We start from the raw sequence: 16,983 nt of genomic DNA, 5'->3' as shown, positions 1-16,983 counted from the left end.
GGCTTTGGCTTTCATTTCATCCATAGCCACCTTAGCATTGTCGTGATACCACATGAGATTTTCCTGTGATTTTATTGTCAGGCATTTGTGCACACCTGTTTGTTTAAATAGAGCTTTGAGATTGCTGAGAATGCCCCTATATAACCTGCCATACCTGCAAATGGCCTCGATACCAAAAATGCAGATGAAAACACAATGACCTAGATGCTTTTCATGTACTCGAGTTACTTTTCAATTCGTTCACATCTTACAATGGCCTGAACTTGTACGTAAATATGTGCCGTGCTTGCAGGATCTGAACGTCTTCGCATGTATCCCACCCAACAGCACCATGCCCCACGTTGCCCTGTGCTGCTTCGAGGGCCGGTTGCAAAGGTGTTACCCCAGGATTGAGGTGGGAAGTTAACCATGTCAGCAGATGTGAAATAAGCCCAAGATCAGAAGGGGAGAGCATTACATGTGTTCAGCCCATATCCTGGAATATTCTGGAGAGGTGCACTTACCTATTTCTTCTCCTCTGCCCACTCCTCAGTGGTTCTGCTTCCAGTTGGGAAAAACTGAATGTTCTGACTCTGTCCTCCCATGTGCCTGATCCCACCCAGTCGAAGAGATGGAGGTTGAATGGCTGGCTCTGCAGTGGAAAGCCTCCTCTCTTAATGCATATTGAGATTTGCGTATTATTGAAGTTACAAATCATGCTTCGTCTGCCCATAGAATCTAGCCTCTACTCAAACAAAGCTGTTTAACTCTGGCTGCCTGGAGTGGTCTGGACTTTGAGGGATTAGTTGTTGGAAGAGAGCTTTAACATTTCCCTTCCTGTAAGTGTTGCTGCAGTGCTGATGAAATGTCCAGTTGCTTCTGATGCCTCCTGAGTTTCCTGGATAATATAGTAACTTTTTGTCAGCCAAAGGTATCCAGGAATGTGGTGTGGTCATGAACGGTTGGAGTACGGTCATAGATCAGCCATTAGTTAATTGAAACACTGTTTGAGAAGCTGAATGACCTCACCTTGTTGTTCCTAGGGATCACTTGCTGCTTTTCCCACCCGGTCAGTTCTAAGATTGCACAGGTTCACAAGCCACTTTCAATCTCATTAATTCTGCATACAGGAAATTCGGTCTGTCCCTAAATGTTGCCAAAAGAAACCCCATTAACCGGCACCTGGCCAGTTATATTCCACCAATATGTTGAACCCTTTCCAGCCACTAGTGCAAAGGACATGCATCCCCAGATCAGCTGCAGTGGCTCAAATGCACTTCTACAAACTACAGAAGCGAAGATTTGACTTTGAGGTCTTTGTAGTCAACAAACATCCTACTGCACAGAGTTGGTGTGGTCATCATACTCTAGACAGACTTGGCCTGTGCACCAACAATCAGCAATACCCTCATCAAATCCCCCAGATTCACAGGTAAGGCCATCAGTCAGACTCTGCTGTCCTTCTCAGTAAGCCGGCTCTGTTAAGGCCAGATGCCTGTAGCATTAACTCTTGTGGACTAGGCGCTATGACTGGCTGGCTGGAAAGCAATTCCTAGACCAGTGTTCTCAATTCTCAAATGGCTGGTAATCCAGTAGAGGGCAAAAGAAAGCACTACAATGACACCCTGAAGCTCTCCCTGTCGTGGAGGAACTTGCAGCCGTTGAGAATGGCAACAACTTGATCGTCCGGCTGCATCACATTTTGAGTCCTGATGAGGCAGAGACAGCACGGAAGGAACAAAAAGGAAGCAAATCCTGCTGCCCAGATCCCAGTACCTCGTGGGGCATCCTGACCCACATGGCTGGATGTCTGGGATGTAAGGATCAACCTCTTCAATCATGTTGAGACTCTGGGCAGAAACCCGTGACCCCGAGCAGCCAAAATAACACAAACCCCTCTGTGCACCAGTAGTGTAGAATGAAATGTAGAACAAAATAGGTGATCACGCAGAAGTGACACACTGGCAATCAAGCCCTGCTAATGATCAAATTATCAAAAAGTGAAAGAATATTTTAAAAAGCACACAATTCCATAGTTCACCTCTCTTCTAGACCCTCTCTCCCAGATCCAGGTTGAAAGAAAGCACATACCCAGTGCTTGCAATAATAGTATTTTTTGAGAATGCAGAAATCAGGTATGTAGTTCCAGATAAACAATTATACACCAAGACTGTATACCTTTACATTTTACTGATTAGCTTATTAACACCCCCTTACACACACTGACCATAGATACGGTGAAAAAATATAGACAGAGAGAAAACAATTCCCTAGTGTTCATTCACGAGATCTGTTAAGTTGGTTCTTGCTGAAGGTTCACTTTTTGAACGATTGCACTGTTTTGCAAGAGGCTCAGGGTTATTTATCCACTTATAAAAGGTCTCTGACTTAGCAGTTAAAAATTCATAGCTTAGAGAAATTGCTGAAGAAATGATAAACTGGTATTCTTCAGGTTTAAAGTGAGTTTTGATTGCAGAGAACAGAGAAACAGCTCTTGAGTTGGTTGAGACAGATGTGATTAGATATCTTGTTCATTTACCTAAGAGCCAATCACAAGACTGTTGGTAGGCAAAAGGCCTTTGACGCCAATAACTAGTTACTGGCCATAGACCAATAAAATTACCGGATAGATCACCACTTGAATACAGAGACCCTCATCTCCAGTTCATCTTTAACAACTTCAACTACTGCTTGCTCCAGCAGCTGTTTAAACGTCGCTTGCCATGAGGGTCAGGGAACGGACTTTTCAAACAATGCAGCAATCCTTTAAAACACTGGTTTGAAAACAGTTCTTACCCATTTCAGAGATAGTAAGAACTGCCAGTGCTGGAGTCCGAGATATAACAGCATGGAGCTGGAGGAACACAGCAGGAAAGCTGATTTCGGGTCGGGACCCGTCAGAAATGGGGGATGGGGAAGGGAGCTCTGAAATAGAGAGGAGGGGTGTTACTGGGGAAGGTGGGTGGGATGGTGATAGGTGAGTCCGGGTAGGCAGTGGTGGTGTTTGATCAGTGAGGTGGGAGGAGCAGATAGGTGGGAGAGAAGACACAGGTCAAGGAGGCAGGGATGAGAGGGAGGATTGGTCATGGGAAGAGGCCGGGGGTGGGGAGATTTTAAAACTAGTGAAGTCCACATTGAGACATCTTACCCATTTCAATCACAATCTTAAACACAAAAATAAAAAGACATGGTCTTTGCAGTAGTGAGATCCTGGTTTTGGGGTTCTGCACACTAGGGCATTGAGACGTTTTTAGGAGGGATTCAAGGGATGTGGCACTGCGTGAATCGATGCTCCATTTCCTGTGGAATAAATGATGAATCACCCAAGATCTCCTCAATGTCGAACAAAGGTATGATTCATCAAGGGGACAGAATGATAGCCCATTCTTTATTTGATGCTGAATTTTTATCCAAATGTTTGGTTTGCTTTTCCATCTCGTGCAATACTATGCAAGACTGAGTAACAACACTCTCGATCTCTATTTCTCTCCCTCGCCCCCACCTCCGTCTATCTGTCTGTCCCTGCCTCTCCTCTCTCTCTCTCTCACTCTCACTCTCACTCTCACTCTCTCACTCTCACTCTCACTCTCACTCTCACTCTCACTCTCACTCTCACTCTCACTCTCACTCTCACTCTCACACTCACACTCACACTCACACTCACACTCACACTCACACTCACACTCTCACTCACACACACGGTCTCTCCCTCCCCTCTCGCTCTTCCCCCTCCCCATGCTGACAGGAGTACAGGGTATTATTGATGCGTATCGAAATGCAATCGTCAATGTGAGGCTCTACGGACCAACTAACTTCTGCCCCATTATAACCCATGTGTCCCGATTTGCTGCAGCTTCTGCCCGGGAAGGCACTGCTGGGGTGAGTACATGGGGAGGGAGCTTTGATCACCGGTCTTAAAAATCACATGAATAAAGAGAAACTTGCTGATGAAATGGTCAGCAACTGGAAAGGAGAGGCTTAAGGTAATTGGCCAAGGGACTGTAGGAGAAACGGGATCAGTTTTTCAGGCAGTGAGTTGGGATCTGGGGAATGATGTCTGACAGGGCAGAGGAAGACAGTTTGGTAAAAACTTTATAAACGAGAGCTGGATCTTTAATTTGCTCCTGGGACAAGATCATTGCAGGCAAAGCCCCATACGTCCTTCAATAATACTTGAATAAAGGGAACTTGCAGGAGAGAGTTTTGCAGGGATTGGCACGGTTAGGTGGGAAGAGGCTGGTGGTTTGTACTGCTCTCACTGGACTGTGTCCACAGCAATGTCGAGGTACAGTGTAGGTTAGATGGGCTTCAGATTGGTATGACAGGTCGGCACAACATGGAAGGCCAAAGGGTGCTGTAATGTTCTATGCTCTATGCTCTATGCTCTATAAGCTGTCTTCACTGCATTATGGAGGGGCCGTGGTGCCAGATAGCTTGTGTTAAATGTTTCCCAAGGCAGTGTTTTGCTATGTGGAAATACGCTTACAGTCTTGTTAGTTTTTAATCCCATCGTCTGCGCTTTGTGAGGCCGTGTCATGACTAGTTTTGGTCTTGCTGTGACTTCTGTGAAATTCCATTGAAAAAAATCTGAATTTTCATACCCGGTGTCAGAAAAACTGGTTGCACAAACTTGTCAGGCTTGATATTAAAGAACTGGTTCTCGATATCCTTTGGGTATCCTCTGTCTTATTCAGTGTAGCTTACAGGTGACTCCAGTCCTGCTGGTGTGTGTGACGCTGGGGCTACTGGTATTCCTCCTACCCTAACCCCCTTCTGAATGAGAGAAGGGCCCTGGCTTTTGAAAGAGCCATGGGTGATTTGTTACAGTGGACTCCTTGATCAATAGATCAGTCACTCCTGGGTGAGGGGAGATTCTGTGGTTCAATTCATGGATCAGTCCTTCCCTTGCTCCACTGAGTAGCAACTAATAGGGCTCGGATGGATTTTTGTCAGTACGTAGGGACTGCAGTTGGGCGGGTGGTGGGGGCGTCTGTTCATTGCCAGGATTTGCTCTTAGAGCCTTAAAGATATACAGCATGGGAGCAGACCCTTCTATCTATGCCGACCAGATAGCCTATATAAATCTAGCCCCGTTTGCCAGCATTTGGCCAATATCTCTAAACCTTTCCTATCCAAGTCCCCATCCAGATGCCTTTTAATTGTTGTAATTGTACCAGCCTCCTCCGCTTCCTCTGGCAGCTCATTCCCTATACACACCACCGTCTGTGTGAAAATGTTACCCTTGGGCCCCTTTTAAATCTTTCCCCTCTTACGTTAAACCTATGCCCCCTAGCTTTGGACTCCGCTACCCTAGAAGAAAGACCTTGACTATCCACCCTATCCATGCCCCTCATGATTTTATAAACCTGTATAAGGTCATCCCTTTGCCTCCGCTCCAGGGAAAATAGCCCCAGCCTATTCATTTCTATCCGGTGATTTTTTTTTGACCCTGCACCCATCTCGAGAACATTTGTGCCTTGCGATACCAGTTGTGATTGGCTGTGGGCATGGTCTTCTGCAATTAAATAGTTCAGTTATTGAACATTTAGGACAAGGGAGTGGAGTTTTGGGTGCCTTTGAAACTTACTTCATCTGTCTAAAAGAAATTTACTGGGAAAGTTGGCGGGGGAATACTTTCTTATGATCTTGGTACCGGCGTCATGTCTCTTGCTTTGTTTCTGATTCCTCCCCCTTCAGCAATATTACATCCTGTTGATTATCACTGATGGGGAGATTACTGACTTGGACCAGACGCGGAATGCAATTGTTGAAGCCTCAAAGTTGCCAATGTCCATCATTATAGTTGGTGTTGGCAGCGCGGATTTCAAAGCCATGGAGTTCCTGGATGGTGACGATGGCGTCCTGAAGTCACTGACTGGGGAGCACGTTGCCCGAGACATTGTGCAGTTTGTGCCCTTCAGACAGTTTCAGAATGTAAGTAGGAAAGACTGGGCGTTAAACTGGGCTCAGTCCCACTCTCTGGAATAGCACCGTCTGGAACTCTTTGTGAATCTAACCACATGCCTGAGCTTTCATTGTCTTCGCACACAGAGCTATGGTGTGTAGCAGGCACCTTGGAGATAATGGTTAGTGATTTCAAATTCCACTCAAGGCTGGGCCACAAGGTACAGGCTTGACCCTTTGATGTTAAGGATTCGGATGAGGACTTAATGCATGCAGTTTCCACTAGCTGCAAGGTCCATAAACAGATTTGGTGTAATTGGGAAAATTTGAAGTTGAGTTGCGGAGTAAATTTTTCACTCAGGTGGGTGGATCTGGATCTCCCCGCCTGGAAAGATGATAGAGGCAGCCGCCCACCCCATATTTCAGCAGCACTCAGAAATGGAGATGCTGTATTTTAAAGGACAACATTCACAGAGTTAGGCCGTGGATTCAGCTGGAGAGCTTGTGGCCTGCACTGGCCAAATAAGACTCCTGTGTGTTTGGTTTTTCACATTTTAGAGTTAAACCCCAACTGCTATATCAGCTGGATTGAAAATACTCCAGAGCGCTATTCCAGGGAAGGACAGGGGAATTATCTGGGAGTTATTTGCCCAGTGTCCTGACCAATATTTCTTTGTCCATTCACATCAGTGAATCCAATTATCTGGCTGTTACTGTATTACTACTTGGTGGAGCTTGCTGTGTACGACTTGGCTGCTGTGTTTAAAGGTAGTTGTTGCATTGAGCATGATAGTGAATCTTGCTTCTAGTGACTAGATTAGTCAGCCACTGTACGTTGGGAAGGCTAAGATCTGACTCAACTTTGAGTCTTCAGTGCAGAAACAGGCCATTCAGACCACCTGGTCTCTGCTGGTGCTGCTGCTCCTCGGCAGCCCCATCCAACTCTGATTACTGTCCCCATGCCTCACCCCTCCCCTTCCAAAATAACCAAACCCTGGAATCCTACTGCTTCCAAGATTCATCAAGTGTCCCTGAAAATACATCAATTCTCCCCTAAAGTATATCAGTGCTACCTGCATCAACTAATCGTGTTAGCAGTTAGTTCCAGTTTCTCACCATTTTATGTAGAAACATAGAAAATAGGAGCAGGAGGATGCCCATTTGGCTGTTTGAGCCTGCTCCACTAGTTAATCAAAGATGTCGATAGCCTGTTCCCACTTTCTCCTCATCCCCTCCCTCTGCTGCCCCTCAGCGCCAGGGACCGGGTTTCGATTCCAGCCTCAGGTGACTGTCTGTGTGGAGTTCCTCCGGGTGCTCTGGTTTCCTCCCATAGCCCAAAGCTGTGCAGGCTAGGTGGATTGGCCATGCTAAATTGCCCATAGAGTTCAGGGATGTGTAGATTAAGTGGGTTATAGGAGGATGAATCTGGGTGAGATACTCTGTGGGTTGGTGTGGACGTGTTGGGCTGAAGGGCCTGTTTCCACACTGTAGGGATTCTATGATTCTATGAACTCCTTCTTCAAATCATTCAGTGTTTTGGCCTGGCCTGCTTTCTGTAACATGGAATTCTATGGGCTCACCACTCTCTGGATGTAGACATTTTTGTGACATTTAGTGAGAGGGAAGAATTGAGCGAGATCAATATTAGTAGAGAAATGGTGCTGGGAAAACTGATAGGATTGAAGGTGGATAAATCCCCAGGGCCTGATAATTGACATCCCAGAGTACTTAAGGAAATGGCTGTAGAAAATGTGGATGCATTGGTGATCCTCTTCCAGGATTCTATAGACTGTGGAACAACCCCTGCAGAGTGGAGGGTGGCTAATGTCACTCCAATAATCAATGAAGGGAGGGAGAGAGGAAACAGTTATAGACCACTGAGCCTAACATCAGTAGTGAGGAAAATTCTCAAATCCATTATCAAGGAGTTTATAGCGGAGATTTTGAAAGCAGTGGCAGGGTCAGTCAGCATGGATTTATGAAGAGGATATCATGCTTGACAAATCTGTTGGAATTGTATGAGTATGTAAGTGGTAGAGTAGACGGGGGTGGGGGGGGTGCAGTTGATTTGGTATATTTGGACTTTCAGAAAGTGCTTGACAAAATCCTGTGTAAGAGATAATTGTGTAAGGTTGAAGTGAATTGAAATGGACAGGAACCTGGTTGGCAGAGAGGAAACAAAGAATAGGAATTAATGGCTCCCTTTCAAATTGGCAGGCAGTAGCTAGTGGGTGCCACAGGGTTCGATGCTGGACCCCAGCTATTCACAGTGTATGTTAATGATATGGATGAGGGAACAAAATGTAACATCTCCAGGTTTGCAGTAGATACCTAATTGGGTGGGAGGGTGAACCATGACAAAGATGCAGAGATACTTCAGCATGATCTGGACAGGTTGGGTGAGAGCAAGTCAATGGCAGATGCAGGATAATTTGGATAAATGTGATTTTATTCACTTTGGAAGCAAAAACAAGGTGGCAGGTTACTACCTGAATGTCTGTAAATTGGGAGAGGGGAGTGTGCAGTGGGACCTGGGTGTCCTTGTGCACCACTCTCTGAAGGTAAGTATGCAGGTGCAGCAGGGGGTAAGGAAGGTAAATGGTATGTTGGCCTTCATTGTGAGAGGTTTCGAGTACAGGAGCAGGGAAGTGTTGAAGCAGTTGTACAGAGCCTTGGTGAAGCCACACCCAGAGTATTGTGTGCAGTTTTGTATGAGTATATAAGTGGTAGAGTAGATGGGGGGGTGCAGTTTCTGAGAAGGATGCTCTTACTCTCGAGGGAGGGCAGTGAAGGTTTACCAGGCTGATTCCAGGTATGGTAGGATTGACGTATGAGGAGAGATTGACTAGGTTAGGATTGTCAGATGAATGAGTGGGGGATCTCACAGAGACTTATAAGTCTCTAACAGAACTGGACAGGGAGGATGTTGCCGATGGTGGGTGTGTCCAGAACCAGGGGTCACCGTATTCCGGGTAGGCCATTTTGGCCAGAGATGAGACATTTCTTCACCCAAAGACAATAGACAATAGGTGCTGGAGTAAGCCATTCGGCCCTTCAAGCCAGCACCACCATTCGTTATGATCATGGCTGATCATCCACAATCAGTATCCTGTTCCTGCCATATCCCCATAAACCCTTGATTCCCCGATCTTTAAGAGCTCTGTCTATCTGTTTCATGAAAGTATCCAGAGACTTGGCCTCCACTGCCTTCTGGGGCAGAGCACTCCATATATCCACCACACTCTGGGTGAAGAAGTTTTTCCTCAACTCTGTTCTAAATGGCCTACCCCTTATTTTTAAACTGTGTCCTCTGGTCCTGGACTCCCCCATCAACGGAAACATGCTTCCTGCCTCCACAGTGTCCAATCCCTTAATAATCTTATACGTCTCAATCAGATCCCCTCTCATCCTTCTAAATTCAAGAGTATACAAGCCCAGTCGCTCCAATCTTTCAACATATGATAGTCCCGCCATTCCGGGAATTGACCTCGTGAACCTACGCTGCACTCCCTCAATAGCAAGAATGTCCTTCCTCAAATTGGGAGACCAAAACCGCACACAGTACTCAAGTGCGGTCTCACCAGGGCCCTGTACAGCTGCAGAAGGACCTATTTGCTCCTATACTCAATTCCTCTTGTGATGAAGGCCAGCATGCTATTAGCTTTCTTCACTGCCTGCTGTACCTGCATGCTTGCCTTCATTGACTGATGTACAAGAACACCTAGATCTCGTTGTGCTCCCCCTTTACCTAACTTGGCTCCATTGAGATAGTAATCTGCGTTCCTGTTCTTGCCACCAAAGTGGATAACCACACATTTATCCACATTAAACTGCATCTGCCATGCATCCGTCCACTCACCTAGCCTGTCCAAGTCACCCTGTATTCTAATAACATCCTCCTCACATTTCACACTGCCACCCAACTTTGTGTCATCAGCAAATTTGCTAATATTACTTCTAATGCTTTCGTCTGTATCATTAATATATATCGTAAACAGCTGCGGTCCCAGCACCGAACCTTGAGGTACCCCACTGGTCACTGCCTGCCATTCCGAAAGGGACCCGTTTAACACTACTCTTTGCTTCCTGTCAGCCAGCCAATTTTCAATCCAACTCAGTATTTTGCACCCAATACCATGTGCCCTAATTTTGTTCACCAATCTCCTATGCGGGACTTTATCAAAGGTTTTCTGAAAGTCCAGGTACACCTCATCCACTGGCTCTCCCTTATCCATCTTCATAGATACATCCTCAAAAAATTCCAGAAGATTAGTCAAGCACGTTTCCCCTTCGTAAGTCCATGCTGACTCTGACCTATCCTGTTACTGCTATCCAAATGAGTCGTAATTTCATCTTTTATAATTGACTCCAGCATCTTTCCCACCACTGACATCAGGCTAACCGGTCTGTAATTTCCTGTTTTCTCTCTCCCTCCTTTCTTGAAAAGTGGGACAACATTTGCCACCCTCCAATCCGCAGGAACTGATCCAGAATCTATAGCACATTGGAAAATAATTACCAACGCATCCACAATTTCTAGAGCCACCTCCTTACGTACCCTGGGATGCAGACCATCAGGTCCCGGGGACTTATCAGCCTTCAGACCTAACAGTCTATCCAACACCATTTCTTGCCTAATATAAATACCCTTCAGTTCATCCATTACCCTCAGTCCTTCAGCCACTACTGCATCTGGGAGATTGCTTGTGTCTTCCCGAGTGAAGACAGATCCAAAGTACCTATTCAACTCTTCTGTCATTTCCTTGTTCCCATAATAAATTCACCCGTTTCTGTCTTCAAGGGCCCAATTTTAGTCGTAACCATTTTTTTCTTTTCACATACCTAAAAAAGCTTTTACTATCCTCCTTTATATTTTTGGCCGGTTTTCCTTCATAGCTCATTTTTTCCTCTGTGTATTGCCTTTTTCGTTATCCTCTGTTGCTCTTTAAAAGCTTCCCAGTCCTCCGGCTTCCCGCTCATCTTTGCTGTGTTATACTTCTTCTCTTTTATCTTTATACAGTCCTTAACTTCCCTCGTCAGCCACAGCCGCCCCTACCTCCCCTTAGGATCTTTCTTGCTCTTTGGTATGAACTGATCCTGCACCTTCTGCATTATATCCAGAAATACCTGCCATTGATGTTCCACTGCCATCCCTGATAGGGTATTGAACCATTGAACTTTGGCCAGCTCCTCCCTCATAGCTCCATAGTTCCCTTTGTTCAACTGCAATACTGACACTTCCGATTCTCCCTTCTCCCTCTCAAACTGCAGATTAAAACTTATCATATTATGGTCACTACCTCCTAATGGCTCCTTTACTTTGAGGTCCCTGATCAAATCCGGTTCGTTGCACAACACCAGATCCAGAATTGCCTTCTCCCTGGTAGGCTCCAGTACCAGCTGTTCCAAGAATCCATCTCGGAGGCACTCCACAAACTCCGTTTCTGGGGTCCAGTACCATCCTGATTCTCCCAGTCTACCTGCATGTTGAAATCTCCCGTAACAACTGTAGTGATACCTTTGTGACAGGCCAATTTCAACTCTTGCTTCAACCTGCACCCTACCTCCTGATTACTGTTTGGGGGCCTGTAGATAACTCCCATTAGGGTCTTTCTACCCTTAGAATTCCTCAGCTCTATCCATACTGACTCTACATCTCCTGACTCTATGTCCACCCTTCAAGGGACCGAATATCATTCCTCACCAACAGGGCTACCCCACCCCCTCTGCCCACCAGTCTGTCCTTTCGATAGCACGTATAGCCTTGAATATTCATTTCCCAGGCCCTGTCCGCTTGAAGCCATGTCTCAGTTATCCCACAACATCATACTTGCCAATTTCCAACTGAGCCTCAAGCTCATCCACCTTATTTCTTTTGCTTCGTGCATTATATATAATATTTTTAATTTGTTTCTCCCCTCGCCCTTTCTATCAATCCCTATTTCACTTGGCCATACTGTACGATCCCTTCTAAAGTTTTCTGCTCTGATTCTGTTGTCCTCCTTAACCTCTCTCATTCTCACTTTCCCTTTAACTTCATTCTTAAATTTCCAGTTTGGCCCCTTCCCCCACTACTTAGTTTAAACACACCTGTGTTGCAGTGGCAAACCTGCCTGCCAGAATGCTGGTCCCCCGATTATTAAGATGCAAACCGTCCCTCCTGTACAATTTGTTCTTACCCCAAAACATACCCCAGTGATCCATGAATTTAAATCCTTGCTTCCGGCACCAGTCCCTCAGCCACGCGTTCGAGTCCATTATCTCTGTTCCTGCCCTCTCCAGCCCGAGGAACTGGAAGCAAACCAGAGATAACCACCCTGGAAGTCCTGCTTTTCAGCCGCCTTCCGAGTTCACTGAAGTCCCGCTGTCGAATGCCCCTCCTCTTCTTCCCGACATCATTTGTGCCGACATGCACCATCACCTCTGGCTCTTCACCTTCACCCTCGAGGATTCTCTGCACTCTATCAGTGACGTCCTGGATCCTGGCACCAGGAAGGCAACACACCATCCTCAAATCCCACCTGTTGCTGCAGAAACCCCTGTCAGTCCCTCTCACTATGGAGTCCCCTATTACCACGGCTCTGCGTGATGTCTGACTTCTCGGCTCTGCCTCTACACCAATTTTTGACTCACAGACCTGTCCACCTCACGGACTGGCAGTGTCGTCTGTCTCGGCAGTTTCTAAGACAGTCAGCCTGTTTACAATAGGTGCTTCCCCTGGGGTCTCTTGTACTTCATTCGTGTCTTCCTTCGTCATCGACATCCCCCTTCTCTCTTCAGGTATCCTCGGTGTAGTGACCTTGCTGAAGGTCCTGTCCAGAAAATTCTCATTCTCTCAGATGAGCCTGAGGTCTTCTAGTTCGTTCTTCAGGGCTGCAACAACCTCCTTCAGAAGCTGAATGTGTACACACTTACCACAGCTATAGGAGCCAGAAACATCATCAGTGTCCCTGACCTCCCACATCATGCATGCAGCACACTGAATCAGCTTGGCCGTCATGTCTTCACCCTCGTCAACAGTAGCCTCTTCGCCGAAAACTCGCACTTTACTCACCAGGCACTTCGCTCAGCCCTTGTGTGTTTGCTGTGAGTCTGTGGACTCTTAATTAGGTTAGAGGAGGAGGGTGGGAGGGAGGCCCTACCGTGTAGGACCTGGGGCTGAGAACACACCTACTTAAATAGCACTCGCTCACCTTCCCAACTGCCCCTCTGCCCTGACCTCATGTCTGCCCGGCTCGCACCGCTCTCCGCTGCAAAAAGGTGGTAAGTCTGTGGGATTCATTACCAAAGGAAGCAGTTGATGCCAAAACATTGAATGAATTCAAGAGGTGACTAGCTATAGCACTTGAGGGCGAATGGGATCAGAGGTTATGGGGAGAAAGCAGGGTTAGGCTATTGAATTGGACGGTTGGCCATGATCGTGAAGAATGGTGGAGCAGGCTGAAAGGCCTCCTGCTGCCCCATCTTCTATGTTTCTTCTACATTTCCTCATCTCAGCCCAACATTGTATCTTTAAACAGTTTCCGGACCCCCAACCCCCAGTCACTTGGAACATCCTTCCTGCATTGACCCTGTCTGGTCCTGTTACAATTTCATAGGTTTCTATGAGATTTCTTCTCATTCTTCTCAACTCCAGTGAATATAATCCAAACCAGTTTAGTTCCTCAGTTCAGTCAGTCAGTCCGGTCATCTCAAGAATCAGTCTGGTAATCCTCCTTCATATCCGGAATATCTTTCTTCAGATAAGGATAAAGAGTGTCAATTTTAGAAAATAATTCCTTATTTTGTCTGTTAGTATTTTTTGTAATTCACATTTTTGTTCATGTACTGCTTGGGAAGGTTGTGTAATTTAACAGGTCACTGATTTGTCGTGTGAGACCGTGGGCACTAGTGAGATGCTGTGTAAAAGTCAGTGTTTATTTACCTCAAGGTTAACACTGATTTTTGTTTATTACCTGTTTCTCTCCTAGGCTCCAAAGGAAGCCCTGGCCCAGACGGTCCTGGCAGAAGTACCCAAGCAGCTGGTATCCTACTTCAAGATGAGAAACCTGGCCCCACTGAATCCCCCAAAGGCAGCCCAGTAACAGTTTACCAGGCACACGGGCTGCACTGTCTCTTTATAATGTTACCACTACTCTCATCAGTCTGCGTGCATATAAACTGGTTATAATTAGGGACCAGGATCTCCTCTGGTGACAGCCTCTCACAAGTATACCCAGTGTTGCCAACTTTTTCAAGTCCTGCAGGTTTTTTATATTTTAAACGCTTAACCTTGACACAGCAGACTTTAAAATGCAGTTTTCCATAAACCTCCCTTATGAACTACAAGGCTTAAAATACATGCAAGTGCCTGTTCTCAGTCTAAACTGTTCTGAGAGGGCTCTTGAGTGTTGGCAATGCTCTCACCTATGTGACTTCACCTGAGCGTACCTGAGCTGATATACACTCATCATCATCATCATCATCATCATCATCATCTACTGGCCAGTGCCATGGGGGCCGGTGAAGTGGAACCTACCCAAGATCTCAATCAAGCTGGTTTGTATGGCCCTGCCTGGATTCACACTGTGTTCAGCAGTGGCCAGGGGTTCATGCACTTGTTTATAAATTTTTTAACTTCCCTGATCAGTAACTGGCTCAGTTTAGGTTCTATCCCAAACTAAGTCGTGTAGTTTGTAAGTCACTTCTTCCTGGATTGCTTGCTCTGTTGCACATCATTGCGAATCTGCGAGAGCTCTGTGAAAACAAATATTGACTCTCGCTGTTCAGTGAATTCTCTGCTGCCTTGCACAGCTGACTTTCCAAAGCTTTATTTGCTGCTGTGTGCACTTTATATGCAACAGCAATGTGTCTATATAATAATCGAGTATCTGGGTACCTTTGACATTTGGCTTTAGAATGCTTTCTCACATGTTCTTGAAAAGCAGTGAATGTGTTTAGATGCTATGACCTGTAACCATGTTTCCTGGAGTTGGTATTTTCCAGCTATTAGTTTCTGACCTGTCATTGATTGTTTTCTTCATGTTCTATTTGCCAGTGGGCACTGGTTAATGTTTGAATGTTGGCAGGTTAAGGATTATGAAATTGCATCAGATATATTGGATAGGACACATTTTTTTTAAAAAAGCCCTTTTGTCATTGTTTTAGTTTTTATACTTTATGCAACATTAAATGCAAAGAGGTCATATTCTACTGAGGAAATTGAAGTGGGGTGGGTTTGGGAAACAGATGGAAAGTGATCTCAATTTGCCAAAATTAAATTGTTTGCCTTTGTGAATAATTTGTAATGTTCCTGTTTGATTGTCCTCAGGAGGCCTGCAGCTGCCTGGGCCTCCTCCAGTAGCTCCCCCATCTGTTAGTACGATCAGCCCCTGACACCTTGCATTTGTTCAGTCGAGAACAGAACTGGTTTGGTTTGCAATCAGCTGTAATTTCTCCTAATTCAACATCATTTTGGTGAATTACATTAGCCAAGTACTATAGTTACTAAATTCCACAGGGGCATTTAACAAAACTTGTCTTTCATATACTGGAATGTTTTCTGGTCACAGCCAATAAAGCAAATCCTTGTCACCTTCAGAATGATTAGATCAGTCATCCCAATCTTCATCTAACCTAAAGCAGCTTTTACACACTGAACTGCAACCAGTCTGAAATGAGCAAACAGAGGAATACCACACCAACAATCTTAAATGCACAGAAACTCTTAGTGCTCAACACTCGGTAAAGAGCTGCTGGCCACCCTGAGTTTCAGCTGAGAAGCACTTGTTTACAGTCCATAGTGAATTGCCTACTATATCGCAGGCTGGACCCAGTCATTTCACAATTTTTTTAGTTCATTCATGGGATTGTTGCTGGCTAGGCCAGTATTTATTGTCCATCCGTAATTGCTCAGCGGGCAGTTCAGAGTCAACAACATTTCTGTGGGCCTGGAGTCACATGTAGGCCAGAGCAGGTAATGACAACAGTTTCCTTCCCTAAACAACATCAGTGAACCAGATGGGCTTTGATGACATCAGCAATCGTTTCATGGTCATCATTAGACTCTTAATTCCAGATTTTTTTCTAACTCTGGTCAAATTCTACCATCTGCCATGGTCCCCTGAAAATTAGCTAAGCGGTCATGCCACTCAGCCATTGTGTAGATACACTCCAGGTGCTGATCTGCTTTGTTCTGATCAAACATATATTTGAGTGACGGTCAGAGAGTTATGTGGAGATCTCATTAACAATGAGGCAGGAGCCGCCTGGTCTATTCCTCCATTGCTGCACTTCGTGAAGTAGACAGCCTTCCTCAGGAGGCTATCGGGCCTTGGACCTGTGCACAGCATTCCATGCAATTTGTGCTAAGCGTTGCATTTGTTCAATTTTAGTCTCATGCCGTTGATTTCTTGTGAACCTGCCAAAGCGTGCTTGCTTTGGGTTTAACACTGTCACTTAACAGACCTGTAAATTCATTCACAAAACCCTTAATTAATACCCATGTATTAAGTGTGATCTTTTGGATATTGAGTTTCAATTTATTGGAGGAACGGGTGAGTGGAATTGTTTCACGAATGGTTACTGGATTGTTGGTCTTTCCTACAGTTTGGTGTTTTGTCTTCCTTAGTGCCACAGCCCACCCCACCGCCCAAATAAATACTTTTCCTTTCCTTTCTCTAAACGCACCGAACCAGGGCTTCCCATTCTGACCAAAGCAGATGATCTTCAGTAGAATGTGACCAATTAGTTAAAATGTAACTGTTTTTACTATGATTGTGGGTCCTGAATTAAAGAAAACCCATGAATCTGTGTGTGTCTGTAAATCCCTATGTACTGAGATTGGCACAGAGGAAGCATACATAATTTAATGCTGCCGCTTTTTAAAAAGTTACATCAGAACTAGGAGCAGAAGTAAATCCCTTGAGCCTGCTTCACAATTCAGTGAGATTGTGGCTTCAATTCCATGCTCCTGTCTGTTCCCTTGACTCTTTCCCAGTTTGAAAATCTGTATGCCTCCATCTTGATTATATTCCATGGCCTAGCCTCCACTACCCTTTGGAAGTAGGGAATTAGAGACTGATGGCCCTCCAGATGTTTCCACATTAAATGGGAGACCCT

At 45.5% G+C, this 16,983-nt stretch overlaps 1 protein-coding gene across 7 annotated transcripts in view; it reads left to right on the top strand.

Moving 5' to 3' along the window:
- LOC125461556 (copine-1-like) overlaps positions 1-16,674 on the top strand; it is a 105,896-nt gene extending 89,222 nt beyond the window's left edge. For all 7 annotated transcript variants that reach the window (XM_059652695.1, XM_059652701.1, XM_059652698.1 and 4 more), the window contains exons 14-16: positions 3,725-3,858; positions 5,677-5,913; positions 13,854-16,674. In XM_059652695.1, coding sequence (XP_059508678.1) covers positions 3,725-3,858; positions 5,677-5,913; positions 13,854-13,967 — 485 coding nt within the window. In that variant the 3' untranslated portion in view covers positions 13,968-16,674. The remainder of the gene's footprint in view (positions 1-3,724; positions 3,859-5,676; positions 5,914-13,853) is intronic.
- The last annotated feature ends 309 nt before the right edge of the window (positions 16,675-16,983 follow it).

Source organism: Stegostoma tigrinum, chromosome 19 (assembly GCF_030684315.1).
Source record: "Stegostoma tigrinum isolate sSteTig4 chromosome 19, sSteTig4.hap1, whole genome shotgun sequence".
Taxonomy (NCBI): Eukaryota; Metazoa; Chordata; class Chondrichthyes; order Orectolobiformes; family Stegostomatidae; genus Stegostoma; species Stegostoma tigrinum.
Note: the sequence above shows the minus strand (reverse complement) of the source record. Positions and strands in the feature narration are given on the sequence as shown.